At 37.8% G+C, this 19089-nt stretch overlaps 1 protein-coding gene across 12 annotated transcripts in view; it reads left to right on the forward strand.

The window, feature by feature from the left end:
• The window catches only part of DYNC1I1 (dynein cytoplasmic 1 intermediate chain 1), a 437478-nt gene extending 430662 nt beyond the window's left edge, over positions 1–6816 (forward strand). For all 12 annotated transcript variants that reach the window (XM_072764334.1, XM_072764337.1, XM_072764333.1 and 9 more), the window contains one exon: positions 5859–6816. In XM_072764334.1, coding sequence (XP_072620435.1) covers positions 5859–5969 — 111 coding nt within the window. In that variant the 3' untranslated portion in view covers positions 5970–6816. The remainder of the gene's footprint in view (positions 1–5858) is intronic.
• The last annotated feature ends 12273 nt before the right edge of the window (positions 6817–19089 follow it).

Consider the following 19089-nt stretch of genomic DNA (forward strand, 5'->3'; position numbering starts at 1 on the left):
ACTGAAATCACCGAATAGTTTTTTGTCTTAATCGTCCAAGATTTTTTTTAATTAACCTACTTTTATATAAACAATGTCTGAGACAGATATTTTTACCATAAAAAATTCAACATCGGGCTGGTAGGAGTTACTGCAGATAAGGCAGCTTTTTAAAATCAGCTGCTAGGTACTATAAACCCTTTAAAATTACTAACAAATGAGGGAGGCTTGACTGTGGACTGTTCAAAATTGTTAGCCATGTGCTTATAAAAAGGGACACATGAATGATATTTGTGTATTTAACCCTGGTTATAAAAAGTCATTTGATTTTTATAACAGCATGTTCAGCGGTTACAAAGCCTTAGGACTAGAGCTAAAAATGTAAAATCCCACGGTAGAAAGTACCCTAACAAGGAAATAGCTAGGGAAAGCTGTAGTGGCCTTATCTGAAAAATAAAAAATATGCACATATATGTAGATATATCTGTATTTATAAAGAATAATTATACTTTACATTTGATTTTTTAAAATGAGCAATAAAAAGTACTGGGAGATCATTTTTCTTGTGTTCTGAAAAAACCCTTTCCCATACCCAGCTCATGAAATTTAGCTCATATTAAAAGTATGACTATTTAGGAAATTATTTGTGTGGGTTTTCAAGAAATCAAATGTAATAAAAATGAGGAGTATTTCTTTAAAAATGAAGCTCTCTACAGGTGAAAAGAAGAAAATGGAAGAAAGAAAAGGAATGAAGCAAAAAATAACCAAAAAAATGGAGTCGAAGGGAATAAGCATTAAGGAAAAATAAGAAGAAACATCATTTCTGCAGGGTTTATAATGTGCCAAGCACTGTGCTAAGCCCACTGTATTTGGTGGTGGGGTGTTGGGGAGGTCCTATTTAAGATTCACAAGAGTCCTAGGAGATGGGTCTCAAAATTCCTTTCTCACAAATGATCAGAGACATTAAAACATAAATTTCATAAGGACACACAGCAAATTAAGTGGCAGAGCAGGGAAAGAAACTGTGATCTGGCTAATACTGGAGGTGGAAAAAGTCAACGCTGCTCCGGTCTCAAAATTTAGTTCTTCTGCAATCTCTACCTCCCTTTAAGTGCAGGAGAAGCCCAGGCCAGACACCCAGTGGTCAGGCCAGTTAGTTGGGGGATGGGCTGGGACAGGATCCAGAGGCACCCTCCCTCCACTGCACTGAGGCGGACAGGAGGGGCAGGCCCATAGGGCCTCAGAAGTAGGAAGGAGGGGACTAACGTGATCAATTCTCATAAAATCTCCACAACTTGTACACTTTCGCTTTTTATTTTTGACCTTTTATCTTCTAAGAATCTTAGAAGATTTAAATACAACCTTTGGATTCTTTTAGCAGGTTGTTCAAAACACATTACCTGCCTGCCGATCTGCTGGCATTTCAGAAAGGGGCGAGGCTCCCGATTGCCCCGCACCAACCTGTGAAAGTTATGTGATCTTTAGCAAATCATTTAGCTCCCCTATTCCCTACCCGTCCAAAGAGGTCTGTGCCTTGTTCCTTAATGTCCTCACGTAGTAAATATCAGAATTAATTTTCTAAGAAAATAAAAACAAAAACCACAACAACGCGGTGGGACTGATATATATGCCACTTCTAGATATCATTATTAGGAACATGTTGAATCTGGGTGACACTTTAAAGAAAACGCATGACTATTCCACGATGAACTCCTAGTATTTTCTTCACTTAGATTACCTTTCTCATCCTCTTCACATCCCTGTTGATAAATGGGTCAGTTACCATCATCCCCATTTTACAATTGAGGCAATGAGAGGTTAAGTGCTGACCGTTGCCAGTAACCAAGATGAGAACGGGACTTAAGCTTCCCGTCCAAACCTGAGGTTCATTTTACCTCCTCCTTGGGGCCAAATTGCTACCTCAGAAACTATCTTTGTCTTTAGTTCCCTCGGCCGTAAAAATAGGGTCATATCATAACAGGCCGTCACTCTTAGAACTAAGATTTTAGTATCTCAGGAATCAGAGCCCTGAGTGCTTGTGCCATAAAAATGCTTTGTACACTGCAAATAATTAGAACTTTTCTAATGGGGGGTGAGCTGGCTGGTTGGTACACCCTGTATATGAAGCAGTGGGAAAATCTGAATCTTCCCTGACCTAGGATGTCGACTTTGGCAGAGGCATCTGAAGGCAGAAAATGTTTCCATATCCACGCTGATTCAGTACAATACTGGACAATTTTTAGAAGTCCTTCTTTTTGGTATTCCCTTGCTATAACTATGGGCTATTTCCTTCACTGTGCTTCTTATTATTACTATTATTATTTTGGTAATCAATTGAAATTACTCATCACGATTAAAAATTTGTGTATGTTTTTCCTGTCATGAAATGGAAATTGTTTGAAAATTATCCTGAACTGTTTTGCTCTGAATCTAGCCTTTAATGCCTTGATAGAAATGTAAAGAGATACTGAAGCCATGTCATTAACATGCCATTTGCTTCCCTGCTACTTGCTTGACTCACAACCTGTACCAGGAGGTGTTGCAGTTGTCACTGTAAGAAGATACATTTTAGGCTTTTCATTTTTTGAATGTGGCACCTATGCCAGTATTCACACATTCTGACTTAAGAAAACATGATCATTTGAGCCTGTTTTTCATGGTCATCATATGCCAAAATTATTCACTGCTGTATCTTTAATCCCTAGCATAGTGCAGGCTATAGTTGGTACTCTGTGCCAACTGAATACATTTGTGTGCTAGTTAGAGGAACATGAGAGCAGTCTTAGAGAATTTTCCTACTTAAAGTATTATTGGAGGAAGTCTCAGATGAATTTATGCTCATGAGCCTCCTTTCCAGCCATGGCTAATCAGATAGAACCAGATGAGAAGAGTCAGGAGTGCCAAGGATACGGAGGACACTTCTGTCCACACGGAAGCTGTTTACAGCCACAAATGTAAAATGAAAGGAGTGCTTTTTTGTTTGTTGGGACGCCTGTTTGATCTTACCTACAAGTAATTCAAATGCCAAAAATTATTACTTTGGGTGGGGAAACCGCCTGTGAATGCACATTCACACATTCAAGCTAAGATTATACTTAAAGTGCTTCCTGATGGTGATACTTAATTCTAAAAATGCGGAAGTGTGCAGTTCACCTTCTAAATCTAACATTACAACCAGCTTGCCTTATTTTTATAGCCAACCAAATGAGAAAGTGTAATAGGATGAGGTAGGCACATTTAAGTTTCTAGAGGCAATTGTGTTACCATTGTGTTCTACTCTGGAACATTTTTGTTGTTGTTGTTGTTGTGGTTTTGTTTGTGGACCAAAGCAAACTAACATTTCTGTGAAGTGTATGGTATTCTAGAGAGAAAAATACTTGGTAGAATGTCTTTTTATTTTTTTTAAACTTCTAATATTTCCAACCTAAATGAAACTTGCACAGATCAAAAAGAGGACAAGATATGTTAGAATATTATGAACTCTTTTGTGAGGGCAAACCTGTATTTTTTTTTTTTTTTTGCAAACCTGTATTTTTAAGGACAGGTGTTGGCATTAACAAAATTCATTTTTGAATTTTGAAAAGTTAGATGTGCAACTTAAATGTCATTAAGTGATACTCAATTCTGTCTCCAACTGTATCTGGGCACATAGCCAAACCTTAATGTGTCCTAATATTTATTAGTATCATTTCTTAACAGTCTTGCCATTACTACTGCATGCAACTATGCACAATGTATTTATCTGTTTTCTTGAGTATATAGTTTCTATAGGTTGCTATCAATAAAACATTTGGTATGGCATTGTATTTCAGCAATAACACAGTGTTTAGGAGACAAACTCCTGGAGCAATACACTGTATCATATATTGTATAGTGTATTATTAGGAAGGCCTGCTTTTTTCCAGGACTTCAAGTTATGTGAAATTATGAGGTGCGTTAGCTATAGCTTGATTCTCACCTCATATGAGAAAAAGTTATAATCATGTTATCACGGTTGGCTTTGTCTCTCCCTAGGCTTTAGTGTTGTGACTTTTTTTGGAAGGACTTGGTCAGGAGTTGGAAGAGAGAAAAGAAATTGTGGACCTATTCTTTCATATAAATATGATACCAATCCTTTGCCGCTTGTGCTTTTGTTAGCTCTTTGGAGAATTTATTTTGGAAGCCTCATTTTTCTGGTGCAGTATTTTCTAAAATTGAAGAGAAAAATGAAGAATGGTGGAACCTAGGAAAAGAGCTCAAAGTAGGGAAAATGGACTGAGCTAAGGGGTAACTGTCATTCAATGCTATTGTGAACTTCTGTCGTTGCCTAAGGAGAAATTTAGATTCATTTCAGTAACTAGGGAAGTAGTTAACCATTCAAAAATTCATTCATATGACCAAATGAGACTTCTTCTTGGTACTGCATTTCTCAGAATAAGTAAAGACCTTATTCCCACACCTGTATATCATTTCCAGAATTATATTATTGAAATGTTTAAAACTTAGGACCAGAACACTAATTGCAGGATATACATTGTCGACTGATGATGCCATCCTCTAAGAAGTTCTTAGACATTATCTGAGAATATCATTCCCTGTAATAAAAATTTAAACTACTAATCATTTGGCTATATATAGTGGGTAATTTTTCAGCTCTAAAAGTGACCAAAAAGCTTAGCTTTATTTGCTTCCTCTCTATTTTCAAAAATGTATATTAAGATGAATGCTATTAATGTTTATGGACTAGGTGCAGCACAGGTACCTATAGATGGGTCACCCCATCTCATAGGGCAGTCCTCTTTATAGTCTAAATCAATTTTATTCTCTATAAAAACCATTCAGACTTCTACTTGATCCTGCTTCTCATCTTCAAATAATTCTCTTTTCCATTCCAAACACTTGCATGGTATCCTTAAGCAATTCATTTTTTGGATGCTATGTAAAGAAATTACTATCCTTTAAATGAGCTAACAAAATCCATACACCCAATTTGTATCAGGTGGGATTAATTTTCTCCTCACTGAATCGTGCATAGAAAAAGATAATACTTGGGAAATTTTATAAACCCCTCTTTCTGGCACATCAGTATAGCTTACTGGTCAGGGATGCAGATCCTGGAGCTAGAGAACACTGGCATTGGTATTTGCTAGCTAATGCAGTCTTTCTAAGATGACTTAATATTTTTGTGCCTTGAAAATGTAAATACTAACATTACTCTACATAGGGTTGTTGTGAGGAATGAGTTAATACATGTAAAGTACTTAGAACAAAACTCTTGGTAAGATCTTGCTGAAAAAGCCAAATTACTATTTCATAGTACGATTTCTTTGTATGTGTGAACTGTAATTTTGCCATGCGTATTAGTGCATTAGCCACACTTTTTAAAAAGGACCAATAGCATGGACTTAGAAAGGCAATACCATAGTTATTTCAAAATCTGAATCGATTATGCAATTTCTATTGCTGTGTTCACTTTAACTCTGTTTCTTTTCTTTCTTTTTTTTTTTAAGATTTTATTTATTTATTTGAGAGAGAGAATGAGGGGGGAAGGGCAGAGGGAGAAGACGACTCCTCCCTGAGCAGGGAGCTGGATGCAGGGCTCCATCCCAGGACCCTGAAATCATGACCTGAGCTGAAGGTCAGGTTGGCTCCTGTAATTGTATAGTTTACATAAGTTTTTTGAAGTTTTACAAATTTTATGAGTGATTTTTTCACCTGAGATCGACATTTCACCTCTTCAGTTTAAGAGAAACACTTCAGGGCCAATTCAGGGACGAAGATCTGGTTTCCTTTACATTCCAAGAGAAATGGCTGTTTCAGGAGGGGCAGGCATGTGGGCTTCTAGGCTTTCAGTCCTATAAGATATTTTGTTCACCATTTTCCATTAATTTGCTTTGCAGCTTGCAGTTCCCCACAATGACGAATGGACCCGATTTGCCAGGACCCTTGTGGAGATTCGCGCTAACAGAGCTGATAGTGAGGAGGAAGGCACGGTTGAGTTATCTGCCTAGTAGAAAAGAAGCACCTCCTACCCCGCCCCCACCTTCACCTTCTAGAACTCAGCTCTGCACTCATGGATTCCACTTATATTCAGTGTCCGTTTAGTATCAGTGTTGCGTGACATTCGTGACATTCGGGTGTCATATTGTGCCAGCTTTGCTCTGAATATTCCAAATGTATCCACCCCACTTTACACTGACCTGAAATTCACCAGAGCATTTCTATCTTTATATTTGTCTCAAAAATGGGGGGAGGGGTGTAGGCTTTACGGGTTTAGTTGTTGCCTTTTAACTACTTAGTAGCTGTATTTAATAGCTGGAAACCTCTGGTTAAATTTGTTCTTACATGCACTTCTGGCATAGTCCTATTAAATCCATATGAAGCCAGATATGATTAGGTGCAGATGTGGTGTGCTTCATGATATGGTACAGGGCCAAAGACTTGAGATGTGGTGTTTTACATGGTGACTCACATTATGAATGGATTTACTAGAAGAACATTGCTGCTCCTTATTTATTGTGGTGTGCTGCATGGAACATATTTATTTGAGAGCATTAAAATAAACGATCCTAGAGCATGTGCATAATGAGAGGACTGTATTGTCTCTCTGCTGCTGTTGAAGTTACATTAAGTTCCAAATAACAATTACAGTATGCCGGTTCCACTGAGGACAAGAAATCTTTAGAGGTTTGTTGCAGGGAACGGAATGAATTTTAATGCCTATTATTTCTAGGTACTTGAACAATATTTCAAATGTAGTTGACCATTGATACTTGTCATTCAAGCTAACACAGTCCCAACAAAAGTCTGTGGTTCCTGAATATGACACCAGTATTGCCAATAAAATGTTCCAAACAAGTTCTGCACCAGTGTGGATAAATCCTTTGCTTGGGGAAAGCCTGATTAGGATTTTGCTATGACAAGGGGACGGGGAAATACATTAAGGCCATGTTAAAGACTGATAATGAACTTACAGGCCACCACCCTGGCTGATCTCAACCCAAGACTCTGATTTTATTTTTACAAGGGAATGTGTGTGGCTTTTTGGGAAGCTTTCCCTTATCTCCTTCACCAGAGCCACTTTTGCCCAAAGACGGCCTCAAATGTTGGAATAAGAAAAACAGGGTAAGGTGAACAGATCCCAAATGTTTGACAGTTCTTTAAATTTTAAAAAAATTTACACCAGAAAATTATGTTTATTGCTATTGGACTAGGAAATATGTCTTTAAACAATTTTAGTAGAAAATTTTCTCAAAAAGTTATTTCATGCCTAGAGAGATTTAAAATAAATAGTGGGTGAGTCATGAAAAACATCTGAAGACAGACTTTTACCTTTTCAGGAAGAGTATCTCCATGGTGTTTTGGTGGTAGGGTCGCCTTGAACTATAAGATTTCTTTTAATAAAAATTATATGCTTTTTCTCTAAGTGCCCTATGGCACAGAGATATTGAAATTCTTTGAAGGCAGGAATTATATTTTTAAAGATAAAATATGAGGGTCTTAAATAGGTTTCAAAGCAATCTAATAAAAAAAAAAGTACCAGGGGAAAAAAAGTTTCTCAAGCTTACACTAAAGGACCAAGAATAAATCAAGAACTCATGAGTTGCTATGACAGACCAAACTCTCAATGATTCCATGAGTAAAGACCAAATGGTGAAAAGGCTAGAACCCCTTGGAGTAGGCACATGAAACATTACATGAGCTGAGAGACTTATGCATCCCACTGTGATAGCTAGTCTTGTGCCATTCCACATGGAGTCTGATGATGGACTATGGGGGAAGTGATGCTGGGTGGGGTCCAGGACACGATTATGATAAGACTTATAGTTTCCTTCTAGGTCTCTGAGCACACTCACTCTTTGTTCCTAAGCCAAGAAATACAATTACTTGTGTAAGAAGTACAACCATCCTGAGACATCTGGACCACACACAAGCCCAGTGACCATGTAGTGGCCATGTGGATAGAAACCAAGCCAACCCACAGCCATTCAAGTCATCCCAACTCATGTCCTGGATGGAATGTGGTAGACATGAAAACCTGCCTCTCTGACTCCTATTGCAGACAGCATAACTAACCGCTGCTTTGCTCTGAAATCCATCACCATGTTTGACCAAGGCCATGCTTTCCACACGCTGCTCTCTCAGTTGACTGAGCATGGCAGATACTGAGGTAGGCCTATTCTTGGGAGATGGAAGATTTCTCTGAGAGATTGAAAGGCTCAAGGACTCCCTGTCAGCATTGCTAAAACCTTATAAAACTGCACTGCAATCTAAAACTAATCTTCTTTCTTCACTTCCTCCCTTCCTCCAAATCTTGCCCTCTGAGTTTGACCAACCACTGTCTGATGGCCCTTCCAGCATAATCTGTCTGCCTGACAAGAGAGTACAGAGACTGATGAATCACCAAGAGTTGTAAGAATTAGCATGTGCCTTTGGGAGCAAGGGAAACAGCACAGAGACTGGATTTTTGAGGGGCTTAAGGGAACCAGAATAAAGTCTGGATAGGCAAGAATTCACTAATTTGGGGGGTACTTTTTTGGGATATGTGATTTTATACTCTGGCAAGGACCCAGGGGTTCTTAGAAGTCTAAAAAAGTTGTAGCCTACACTTGATGCAGTGAAAATGTGTGAGTTGCCCTGACTGATAGCATAGATAGGAATAAAGAGGCTGAAGAAAGTAGATTATATTAGAATGAATAGATTATATAAGGCTGAAGACATATCCAAGAGTTGGGTTATATAGTAGGGTGCTGAACACATACCCTTCACCAACACCATCAGCAATAAGCTGGTGAGAAAAACATAAGCATCTCTAGGAATTTTAGTCGTGGCCTTTTTTGCAGGCCAGGACTGATAGTAGGAGATACAGTCACAGAACAGGGCTTGTTAGTATCTATAGGGATGATGACACCCTAGAGTAACAGTGGCTAGGTGGTGATAGTTAACCCCCAGAAATCAGGAAGCCACAATTACTGTAATGGCCAGCTAGATCAGAGGAACAGCAAAGAAGGCTTTACTCACTTATAGAACATGGCATCCTAAGGGCAAAACAGACAAGCAGCTCAAACGGTGCTTAACATCTACAATTGAAAACATAAAAGCAAGAATGGAGGAAAAAAAAAAAAAAGGAAGGAAGGAGAAAAAAAAAGTGGAGGAGCAAGTGACCGAAGGCAGTTACCCCAATAGAAAATCATGATCCTCTACCATAGGACCCGGCAATTGCACTACTAGGTATTTACCTCAAAGATACTGATGCAGTGAAATGCTGGGACACCTACATCCCAATGTTCATAGCAGCAATGTCCACAATAGCCAAACTGTGGGAAGAGCCACGATATCCTTTGACAGATGAATGGATAAAGAAGATGTGGTATATATATACAATAGAATATTACTCAGCCATCAGAAGAAACGAATACCCACCATTTGCTTCAGCGTAGATGGAACTGGAGGGTATTATGCTGATTGAAATAAGTCCGAGAAGGACAATAATCATATGGTTTCACTCATATATGGAATATAAGAAATAGTGAAAGGGATTATAAAGGAAAGGAGGGGAACTGAGTGGGAAAAATTAGAGAGGGAGACAAACCATGAGAGACTTCTAACTCTGGGAAACGAAGGGTTGTGGAAGGGGAGGTTTGGGAGGGGATGGGGTAACTGGGTGATGGGCAATGAGGAGGGCAATTGATGGGATAAGCACTGGGTGTTATACTATATGTTGGTAAATTGAATTTAAATTTTAAAAAATGTAATAGAAAAGAAAGAAAATCATGATCCTTTGCTCATTACCTAGACCCAAGCCAATTTTCTGATCTAGAACCCACTGACTGAAAAGGGGTCTAGCCTGTTAGCAGAAAGGACACCATGGGAAACACATATTGTGATGATTTCCTCAATCCTTCCCCAAAGGGACCTATGGCCATTTATTCAGGTCAATGTATAATGCAGAAAGAAAAATCAGATACTTGGGAGAACTAGTTGATACAGGGTTTGAATTCAGATTGAAACTTGAAGCTGTATCATAGTCTCCTAGTTAGAATGGTAACTTATGGTAACTAGATAAGATAATAAAGCCCTTATTAATCATCGGTTACACCGGGCTCATTAGGTCTATGGACCCACAAAGTGACCATTTCCCCAAACCCTGAGTGTTCAGTTGGAGCTAACATACTTGGCATTGGGTTCCTGGCCTCTGGGGTTAAGAGCTATACAAAAGGGAAGGCCAAGTGGAGACGCTCTGAAACTGCCATACTCCCACCTCCTCCTACCAAGATGGTAAATAAAAAACAATATTACATCTCAGGGTAGGGCTGGGAGGATGGTAGACGTTAGGGACGTTCTTAGAATCCTAGAAGATGCAGAGTGGTGGTTCCTAGAATTTATCCATTTAAGACCAGTCGGACTCCTTCATAAACTAGATGGATCTTGGAGAATAACTGAAGAGTAGTGCAAGCTTAACCAATAAGAGCTCTTATCACAGATGCTGTGTCATATGTGACATCTTTCTTGGAACAGATTAATAAGGTATCAGTACCAGAAGTCCAATAAGGTATATATACTCCAGAGGGTGGGAGATCAAGTCAAGGTAGAATTGGGAACATGCTATGTCAGTGGAATTTTTAGGAATCCAATAGTTAGGTACATACTGGGATGTCCCTTCCAAAGTGAAAAAGTGCTGGAGCTTAGAACTTAGAACACAAGAAGGAAGCACAGCACCTGGTAGGCCTCTGTAGGTTCTGAAGGCAACACACATGTCTAAGAATACTCTGTTCTACCATGTAGCATTGCAAGGCTTTGGGGAGGGCTCAAAATGAGAAAGGACCTCACATCACATCTAAACTGCAGTGCAAGGAGCTACATGGGCCATTCAACCAACAGATGCTATGGTATTAGAAATCACTGGTGGTTTCGAAAAGATAGGGCAACTTATGGCAAACCCTAGTAGGGCAATTATAATAGTGGCCCATGAAGTTCCAAAGGAAAGTTGAGCTATCTGAAGCAAAGAAGTAAGTGACTTTTGAGAAATAGCTCCTGGCATGTGACTGGGTCATGGAAGTAGACCATGAAGATGTGAAAATACCAGACATCCAAATAGCCCATTTGTAAGTGAAGTCCTGTTAGCCTCACCAAGTTATAAAGTTGGAAAGATCCAAAAGAAGCCTTTCCATAAGATGGAAATTGTGCATCCAGGATGCACATCTGAGCAGAACCAGAGGGCGTGAGTAAGCTGCATGAGCAAGGAGCCCAGAACCCAATGTTACCCAACAGGATTCACCAGCACCCCTTTCCCATGCTTGTGTATGTGGTCATACGTAGGGAGGATGGATTCTGTATGACTGGTTGAGAAAAAGGGGAAAAAGTCAGAGGCTGGTTTACATATGGGTTGTCTCAGTTTGTGGGTGGAAGTTAAGAATGGATGACAGCTACACTACAGCCATAATGAAGGGTGACCTTGGAGGACAGTAAAGGGAAAAACTTTCCAATAGGTAGAGCTGTAAGGTGTGCACATAGTCATCCCCTTTGTGTGGAAAGACAAGTGGCCAGGAATAAGTACATATACATACACTGTCCTAGGCCAAGCTATCATTATCTCTCTCATGAATTCTTTATCCAATTCACCTCCCAGCTTCCATCTTTGACCTCTTCAGTCTTTTCACAAGATAGCAGCTTGAATGACGGTGTTGCAACACTTAACTCCTCCACTCAAAGCACACTGATGGTATATGTATGGGGGTATAAAGTACAGCATAGGGAATACAGTAATATTTTAATAACTTTAATATAGTGACAGATGGTGACTGTGGCGAGCATTTTATAATGCATTAAATGTCAAATCACTATGTTGAACACCTGAAACTAATTTAACACGGTACGTCAGCTCTACTTCAATAAAAAACAAGCCAAAACCCATGAATGGCTTTCACATCATTTGGAGTAAAAGTCAAAATTTTGATAGTGGCCCACAGACCCTGTAGGATTTGATTCTCATGTCCTGTCTCTGATCTTATATCCTGTTACTTAATGTTTGCTAATCCACTCCCATTTCTCCAACCTCACTCTTCCTTTGACATGCCAAGCACCTCCAATCATATGGGCCTTTGTACTAATAATTTCTTCCGTCCAGAATGCTAAAAGCACTGAGTTTATTTTTTTTTAATAATTTGAGAGAGAGAGAGAGAGAGAGAGAGCACAAGTGGGAAGGTCAGAGGGAGAGGGAGAAGCAGGCTCCCCACTAAGCGGAGCGCAATTCGGGGCTCCATCCCAGGACCCCAAGATCATGACCTGAGCCGGAGGCAAACGCTCAACCGACTGAACCACCCAGTCGCCCCCAGAAAGCACTGAGTTTATAAACCCTTATGCACATAGTTCAAATTTTCACCCTTTAATATAATTAAGGTCATTCCTCTGACTTTTCCAACTAACCTTTTATCTGTGAAAGTAACAGGTTCCCTAACAGCTTAACATCAACATCAGTAAGAAGTCAGAGTTTAAAATAGCAGCAACAGCAACTGACGATAAGCTTAAAAGATCTGAGGCTCCCAATTAGAGCACTGAGAGGAAGAATTAACAATTATAAGTAAGATTAAAATGAGAAAAGGTGTAAGTTTTTGGTTTTTTATTGAGGTGTAATTCCCATACAATAAAATGCACAGATAGGAGTGTTCAGTTTTAACAATTTTTTTTAAAGATTTTTTATTTATTCATGAGACACACACACGGAGAGAGAGAGCCAGAGACACAGGCAGAGGGAGAAGCAGGCTCCATGCAGGGAGCCCAACGTCGGACTCGATCCTGGGACTCCAGAATCACGCCCTGGGCCCAAGGCAGGAGCTTAACTGCTGAGCCACCCAGAGATCCCCTTAATAATTTTTTAAACAAGTTTTAACAATTACATACAGTTACGTAACCAGGAGACAAAACAAGATACAAAACATTTTAATAAAGATGGAAGTACTCTTGTGGCCCTTCCCGGCAATCATTGTTTTGATTTCTGTCAACACAGATTAGTTGTGGCTGTTCTCTTCTTAAACTTCATATAACTGAAATCGCACAGCATGCCTTGTTTTAATGGCTGGATTATTTTGCTTGACATAATTTTTTTGACATTTGTCCTCGTGCTAAATATTTTAGTAGTATGTTCCTTTTTATTGCTGACTGGTATTCCATTTTACAATTATTTTGCAATTTATTCATTCATCACTTACTGAACATTAGTGTTTTCAGTTTGAGGCCTTTTTATCTAATGTTCCTATGAATATCCGTGTACAGTTCTTTTTGTAGGCACTTGTTTTCTTTGGCAAATCCTGCAAGTGGAATTTCTGGGCCGTATGGTAGATCTATGTTTAACTTCCTAAGAACTTTCATAAGTGTTCTGCAAAGTGGTTGTACCATCTTGCATTCCCACCAAGGCGTCAGAATTCCAGTTGTTCCACAGCTGCTCCAAAATCTAATATTGTTGGTCTTTTTCATTTGGGCCATTTTGGGGAGTACGAAACAGCAGCCAACTGTGGTTTTAGTTTGCATATACTTGATGACTACTGGTTTTGAACACCTCTTCATGTGCTTACTGGCCATTGTTACACGTCACATTACACCTTTTTCTGTGAAATGGCTGCTCAAATATTTTGGGCATTTTTAAAACTGGATTTTCTTTGTGTTTTTACTTAACAAAGCTCTTTATATAATCTCTATATAAGTCCTTTGTCAGATACATGTGTTACAAATATTTTTCCCAGTCTAGGACTTCAAACTTCATTCCCTTAAAATATTGTGATATGCAGAAATGTTAAATTTTCTTGAAGTCCAATTTGTCCATTTTAATCCTTTCTGGTTAGTATTTTATGGTTCTTCCTAGTAAATCTTGCTTGCCATCTTGTTTTCTTCTGAATATTTTATTGTTTTAGCCTTTACATGAAGCTCTATGATGAATCATAAATTTATGTTTGTAAATGGATGACGCAGTGGTCAAAACTGAGTTTTTAAAAAATTTATGGATATTCAGCTGGTCTAGCAATATGGGCTGAAAAAATTATTTTCTTTTTGACCATTAAATGGAACTAGCATCCTTGGTAAAAAGTCAATTGATGATATACATATGAGCTCACTATTCTATGAACTCACTTTTCTATTTTATTGAACAATTACATAATACACTGTCCTGATTGATAGATTTAGTAAGTCTTGAAACCAGGTACTCCAAAACTTGGAAACAAGTACTCCAAATTTGTTATTCATTTGGAAGGCTTTTTTTTAGCTATTCTAGATCTTCAATGTTTCCATATAATTTTAGAATCACTGTAAAATTTTTAAAAGAAAATCATACTGTTTAGTTTTCAACTGGGAGTTCATTTAATCTATATACCAATTTGGAAGAATGAACATCTTAACAATTTCGAATCTTCCAATCATAAACAGGGTATATGTCTTCCCATTCATTGAATTTTCTTTATCTCACAATGTTTTAGTATATAGGTTATGCACACCTTTTAGATTTATTCCTATTTAATTTTTATTCTATTATAAATATTGTAATTGTTTTAAAATTTTATTTTCCAAGCATATTTTGCTAGTTTTCAGAAAATCTGTATACATTCATCTAGTATTTTGCAACCTTATTAATAGTAATATATCATTTCTAGATTTCATAGATCCCATTGGTTATTATATATACAATCATACTGAGAATGAAAGCTGTAGTTCTTCCTTTCCAATCTTCTTTTTTCCTTACAACACTAGCCAGCACTTCCAGCTCAACGTTGTATTGCAGAAGTGAAGGCAGACATCCTTACCTTTTCCTGATCTTATATAAGAGTTTCAATATTTCACTCTTCTCATGGACAGGTGTTAAGTTTTACCCGATGTTTTTGTTCTGCATCTATTGATATATAGTCATGTAATTTCTCATTTATTCTATTAATGTGATGAATTGCACTGGCTTTTTAAAAAATGTTAATCCAACCTTGCTATACTTGTATGGACCTCATTTAATCAAAATATATTGCTAGATTCTATTTGCTAATAATTAAAGCAGTTTTCCATAATTCTTCCTTAGGGATACTGGTCTATAATTTTCCATTCTTGTAATGTCTTTGTGAGGTCTTAGTTACATGATGATGCTCATATGAATTGAGAAATGTTCTAACATCCTCTATTTTGTGCAAGAGTATAAATATTGGTATTAATTCTTCCTTAAATATTTGATAGAATCCACTGGTGAAGTCACGTGGCCCTGGAGTTATATTTGTGAGAAAGTTTCTGATAATAAATTCATTTACTTAATAGAAATAGGGCTGTTCAGATTTCCTATTTCTTTTTGGTTCCATTTTGGCAAATCGTATTTTTTTCAAAAATGTGTCCATTTGGGGCGCCCGAGTGGCTCAGTGGTTGAGCGCCTGCGTTCAGCCCAGGGCGTGATCCTGGAGACCCAGGATCGAGTCCTGTGTCGGGCTCCCTGCATGGAGCCTGCCTCTCCCTCTGCCTCTCTCTCATCAATGAATAAATAAAATTTTAAAAAAAAGTGTCCATTTCATTTAAGTAATCAAATTTATTGGCATAATTGTTCTTCTAGCCCCTCATTACATATAATTATGTGTGTAAATGTATGTATATGTATACTATATACATTCATAGATGTCTTTTTAATTATTGATGTATTTGTCTTCTTTAAAAGAGTCTTGTCAGGTATCAATATTAATCTGTTTAAAGAACTGCCGTTTGGAACTGTTGATTTTTCTCTATTGTTTGTCCACTTTTTTTCTTCTTTCTACTTTGGATTTCATTTGCTCTTTTTTTTCTTATTTCCTAGAGTAGAAACTTAGATCACTGGTTGTAAAACACTTTTCTTCTAATTTAGGCCTTTAAAGTTATAAAAATCCCTCTAAGTACTGCTTTTACTGTATGTATCCTACAAATTTGATCTGTTGTGCTTTCGTTATCATTCTATTCAAAATATTTTCTAATTTCCGTTGTAATATATTATTTGGCCCATGGGCTTTTTAGAAGTGTGTTTAATTTCCAAATATTTGGAAAGCTTTCCAGATATCTTTGTTTTTATTTCTAGCTTGATTCTGCTTGGTAAGAAAACATACAGAGTAAGAAATACTCTATATTTCAAATCCTTTGAAATTTATTAAGATTTATTTTATGAGCTAGCATATGGTCTAGCTTGGTCAATGTTCCATGTGCACTTAAAAAGAATGTGAATTCTTCAGATATTGAGTCTGTGGTTCTAAAAACGTCAAATAGACTAAATTGCCTGAGAGTACTGTTTCAATCTTCTGTAATCTTACTGATTATTTTCTATGTGTTTAATCAATTACTGAGAAAGGAAGTGAAAATATGTAAATATGGCTGTGGTTTGTCTATTTATCCTCTAGTTCTGTTTTTATTCATGCATTTTAAAGCTCTGTTACTAGATATTACATATTTAGTTTATTATATCATCTTGATAAACTGACCCTTTTATTATCTTGAAATCTCCCTCTAGTGTCCTTTCATTTCAGCCTGGATTCTAGCATTTGTTGTAAGGCAAGGCTGCTAGTGATAAACTTTCAGGTTTTGCTTATCTGGGAATATTATTTTTCCCTCATTTTTGAAGAATAATTTCATCAGAAGTAGAAATCTTCATTGATAGATTTTTATTTTTCTTTCAGCACTTTTGAGTATTTCATCCCACAGCCTTCTGGCCTGTATGGCTTCAGGTAAGATATCAGCTATTAATCTTGTTTAGGATCCCTTGTATATGACGAGTTGCTTCTTTCTTGGAGCTGCAAGATCCCCTCACAGGTTTTGGCTTCTGACAACTCGATTATGATGTGTTTATGTATGGATCTCTGAGTTTGTCCTACTTGGATTTCATGGAGGTTCTCAGAGATGGAGATTGTTTTTCGTCAATTTTGGGAAGTTTTCAGCCTTTCTCGCTTCAAGAATTCTGCCCTTTCTCTGCCTCCCCTCCTGCTGGCATTCATGATGGTACCCACAGGGCTGTGTTCAATTTTTTGTTTCCCCTTTTTGTTCTTTAGATTGTATATTTCAACTGACCCTTCTTCACATTTGCTTATTCTTTGTTCTGCCGAAAACATCATTCTATAGTTCCCTTTAGTTCTTTAGACATGAATTCCTTTGATTCATTGAGTATACTTAAAGGTGCTTTAAAATCTTTGTCTAGAGTGAAAATCCAGTCTCTGGGCTTCCTCATAGTTCTTCTTGATTTTTTTTCTTGTGTATATGCCATACTCTGTTTCTTTACATGTCTCGTACTCTTTTGTTGAACTCCAGGTGTTTTGAGCATTGTACAACCCTGGAAATCAGATTTGTTGTTGTTACTTATTGTAATTCTTATTTAGTAAATTCTCTGAACTGATGCCATATAGTGTCTATTCTGTGTCATGTATGGCCCCTGAAGTCTATTAATTCGATGTTTAGTCAATGACTGGACAGAGATTTCCATAAATGCTTAGAACCAAAAACTCTTCCAGTATTTGCCAGGGGACTCATGTGTGCTGAGGCACACATTCAATACTCAGCCTGGTGGTCTACCACTCTGCATTAGTTTTCACTTCCTTTTTCTGAAGAGCCTCAAGGTTGACAGGAGGTTGAGAACTTAGAGCCTTCTCAGGTCTCTCCTGAGCATGTGCACTCTTCTGAGTCTGGGTGTGTGTTCTTCCAGATTCCCAGTAGCATTCTAGAGCTATTCAAAACCCTATGAATATCTCATTCCCCAGATGGTCCTCTCAAGTTTTTGGTTATTCCACTCTTTGCCCTGTTATTTATTACCTCAGATGCTGTACAACAACTAAGATACTAGCGTACCAACTGCTTCTTCAGTTAGCAGGAAGGAAATGCATACATTGCATTGTGGGGTAGGCCAAAGGCTGATGAGACTGCACATGTGGAGAAGTCTCTACCTTCTGCAATAATAAAATTCAACAGACATGAGCAATCATACTACTTCTGCCTTTGGGAAAAAAAAGGATGTCTGTCTCAATTTTTCTCATTCCCAACTTTTCATTTTTCTGATTTCATTCTAACAGAGTATATGCCTTTCATAATCCTGGAGCTGATTCAAATGACAAGGTTATCATAAGCAGCAGTTTCTTATATGGAGTGGCTGTCGGGACACCTAAATTCTCAAATTAATAAAATACATCTCTATACTCAGAACATATGTAGGTAAATTTTACTTCAAAACAGGAATTCACAATTTGAAATATACCACTATTTTGAAAAAAGGATGAGAAAACGATATATATATTAATATTTCTCAGTTAATTTTTAGTGTGGGTCAGTCAGTAATCTGCTCTTGTTTATGTAATAATGGTAAAAGGGGCAGCAGAGTGCAGTGGTACATGTCTTCTCCTTTGACTTGAGCTCCTATTCCCTTGTTGGGAATAGAGTCAGGCTTTTCCACCATTAGTGGTGATGGAGATTTTACGTCCAAAAGTAATTCCAGCAAATCCCACATTCTGTAAACTGTCTCCATTCCCTCCAGACACACTTTGAGGCCAAATACCCATAGATATTTACTTTTAACTTGGTTTTCCATTATTTCCAACTTTTGTTGAAGAATGGCATTTTCTAATTATGGTAGAGATTTTTAAGATGGTCCAATTCAGTTCACATCATATCGCATTGCATTGTAACAGACTGTAAATTTATCTTTTTCCACATTACCTTTCCATTTTAAACTCATGGGCAAATGCCTTAAGTTTACCTTAATCCTCTCTTTATTGACTATAATAGGTCATAAAATAGTTTAAGATGAACCTCGGGATGCCTGGGTGACTCAGTGGGTTAAGCGTCTGCCTTTAGCTCAGGTTATGATCCCAGGGTTCTTAGATCGAGCCCTGAGTTGGGCTCCCTGCTCAGTGAGGAACTTGCTTCTTCCTCTCTCTCTGCCCCTCCCCCTGCTTGTTCTTTCTCAAATAAGTAAAATCTTAAAAAAAGAAAAAAGGATGAACCTTGAAAGGGTTGTGAGGACTCAGCTAGTCCTCAGGCTCTAGAATTCTTTGAATTAGGAAATGTACTTACTACGGTAAATAATCAGTGATCACCCTTTCCTTCCACTCTAAGCTAGGAATGACACCTCTGATTCTAAGAACTGGGGGAAGTAAGAAACTCTGGGCAAAG

The sequence above is a fragment of the Vulpes vulpes genome, chromosome 7 (genome assembly GCF_048418805.1).
Source record: "Vulpes vulpes isolate BD-2025 chromosome 7, VulVul3, whole genome shotgun sequence".
Taxonomy (NCBI): Eukaryota; Metazoa; Chordata; class Mammalia; order Carnivora; family Canidae; genus Vulpes; species Vulpes vulpes.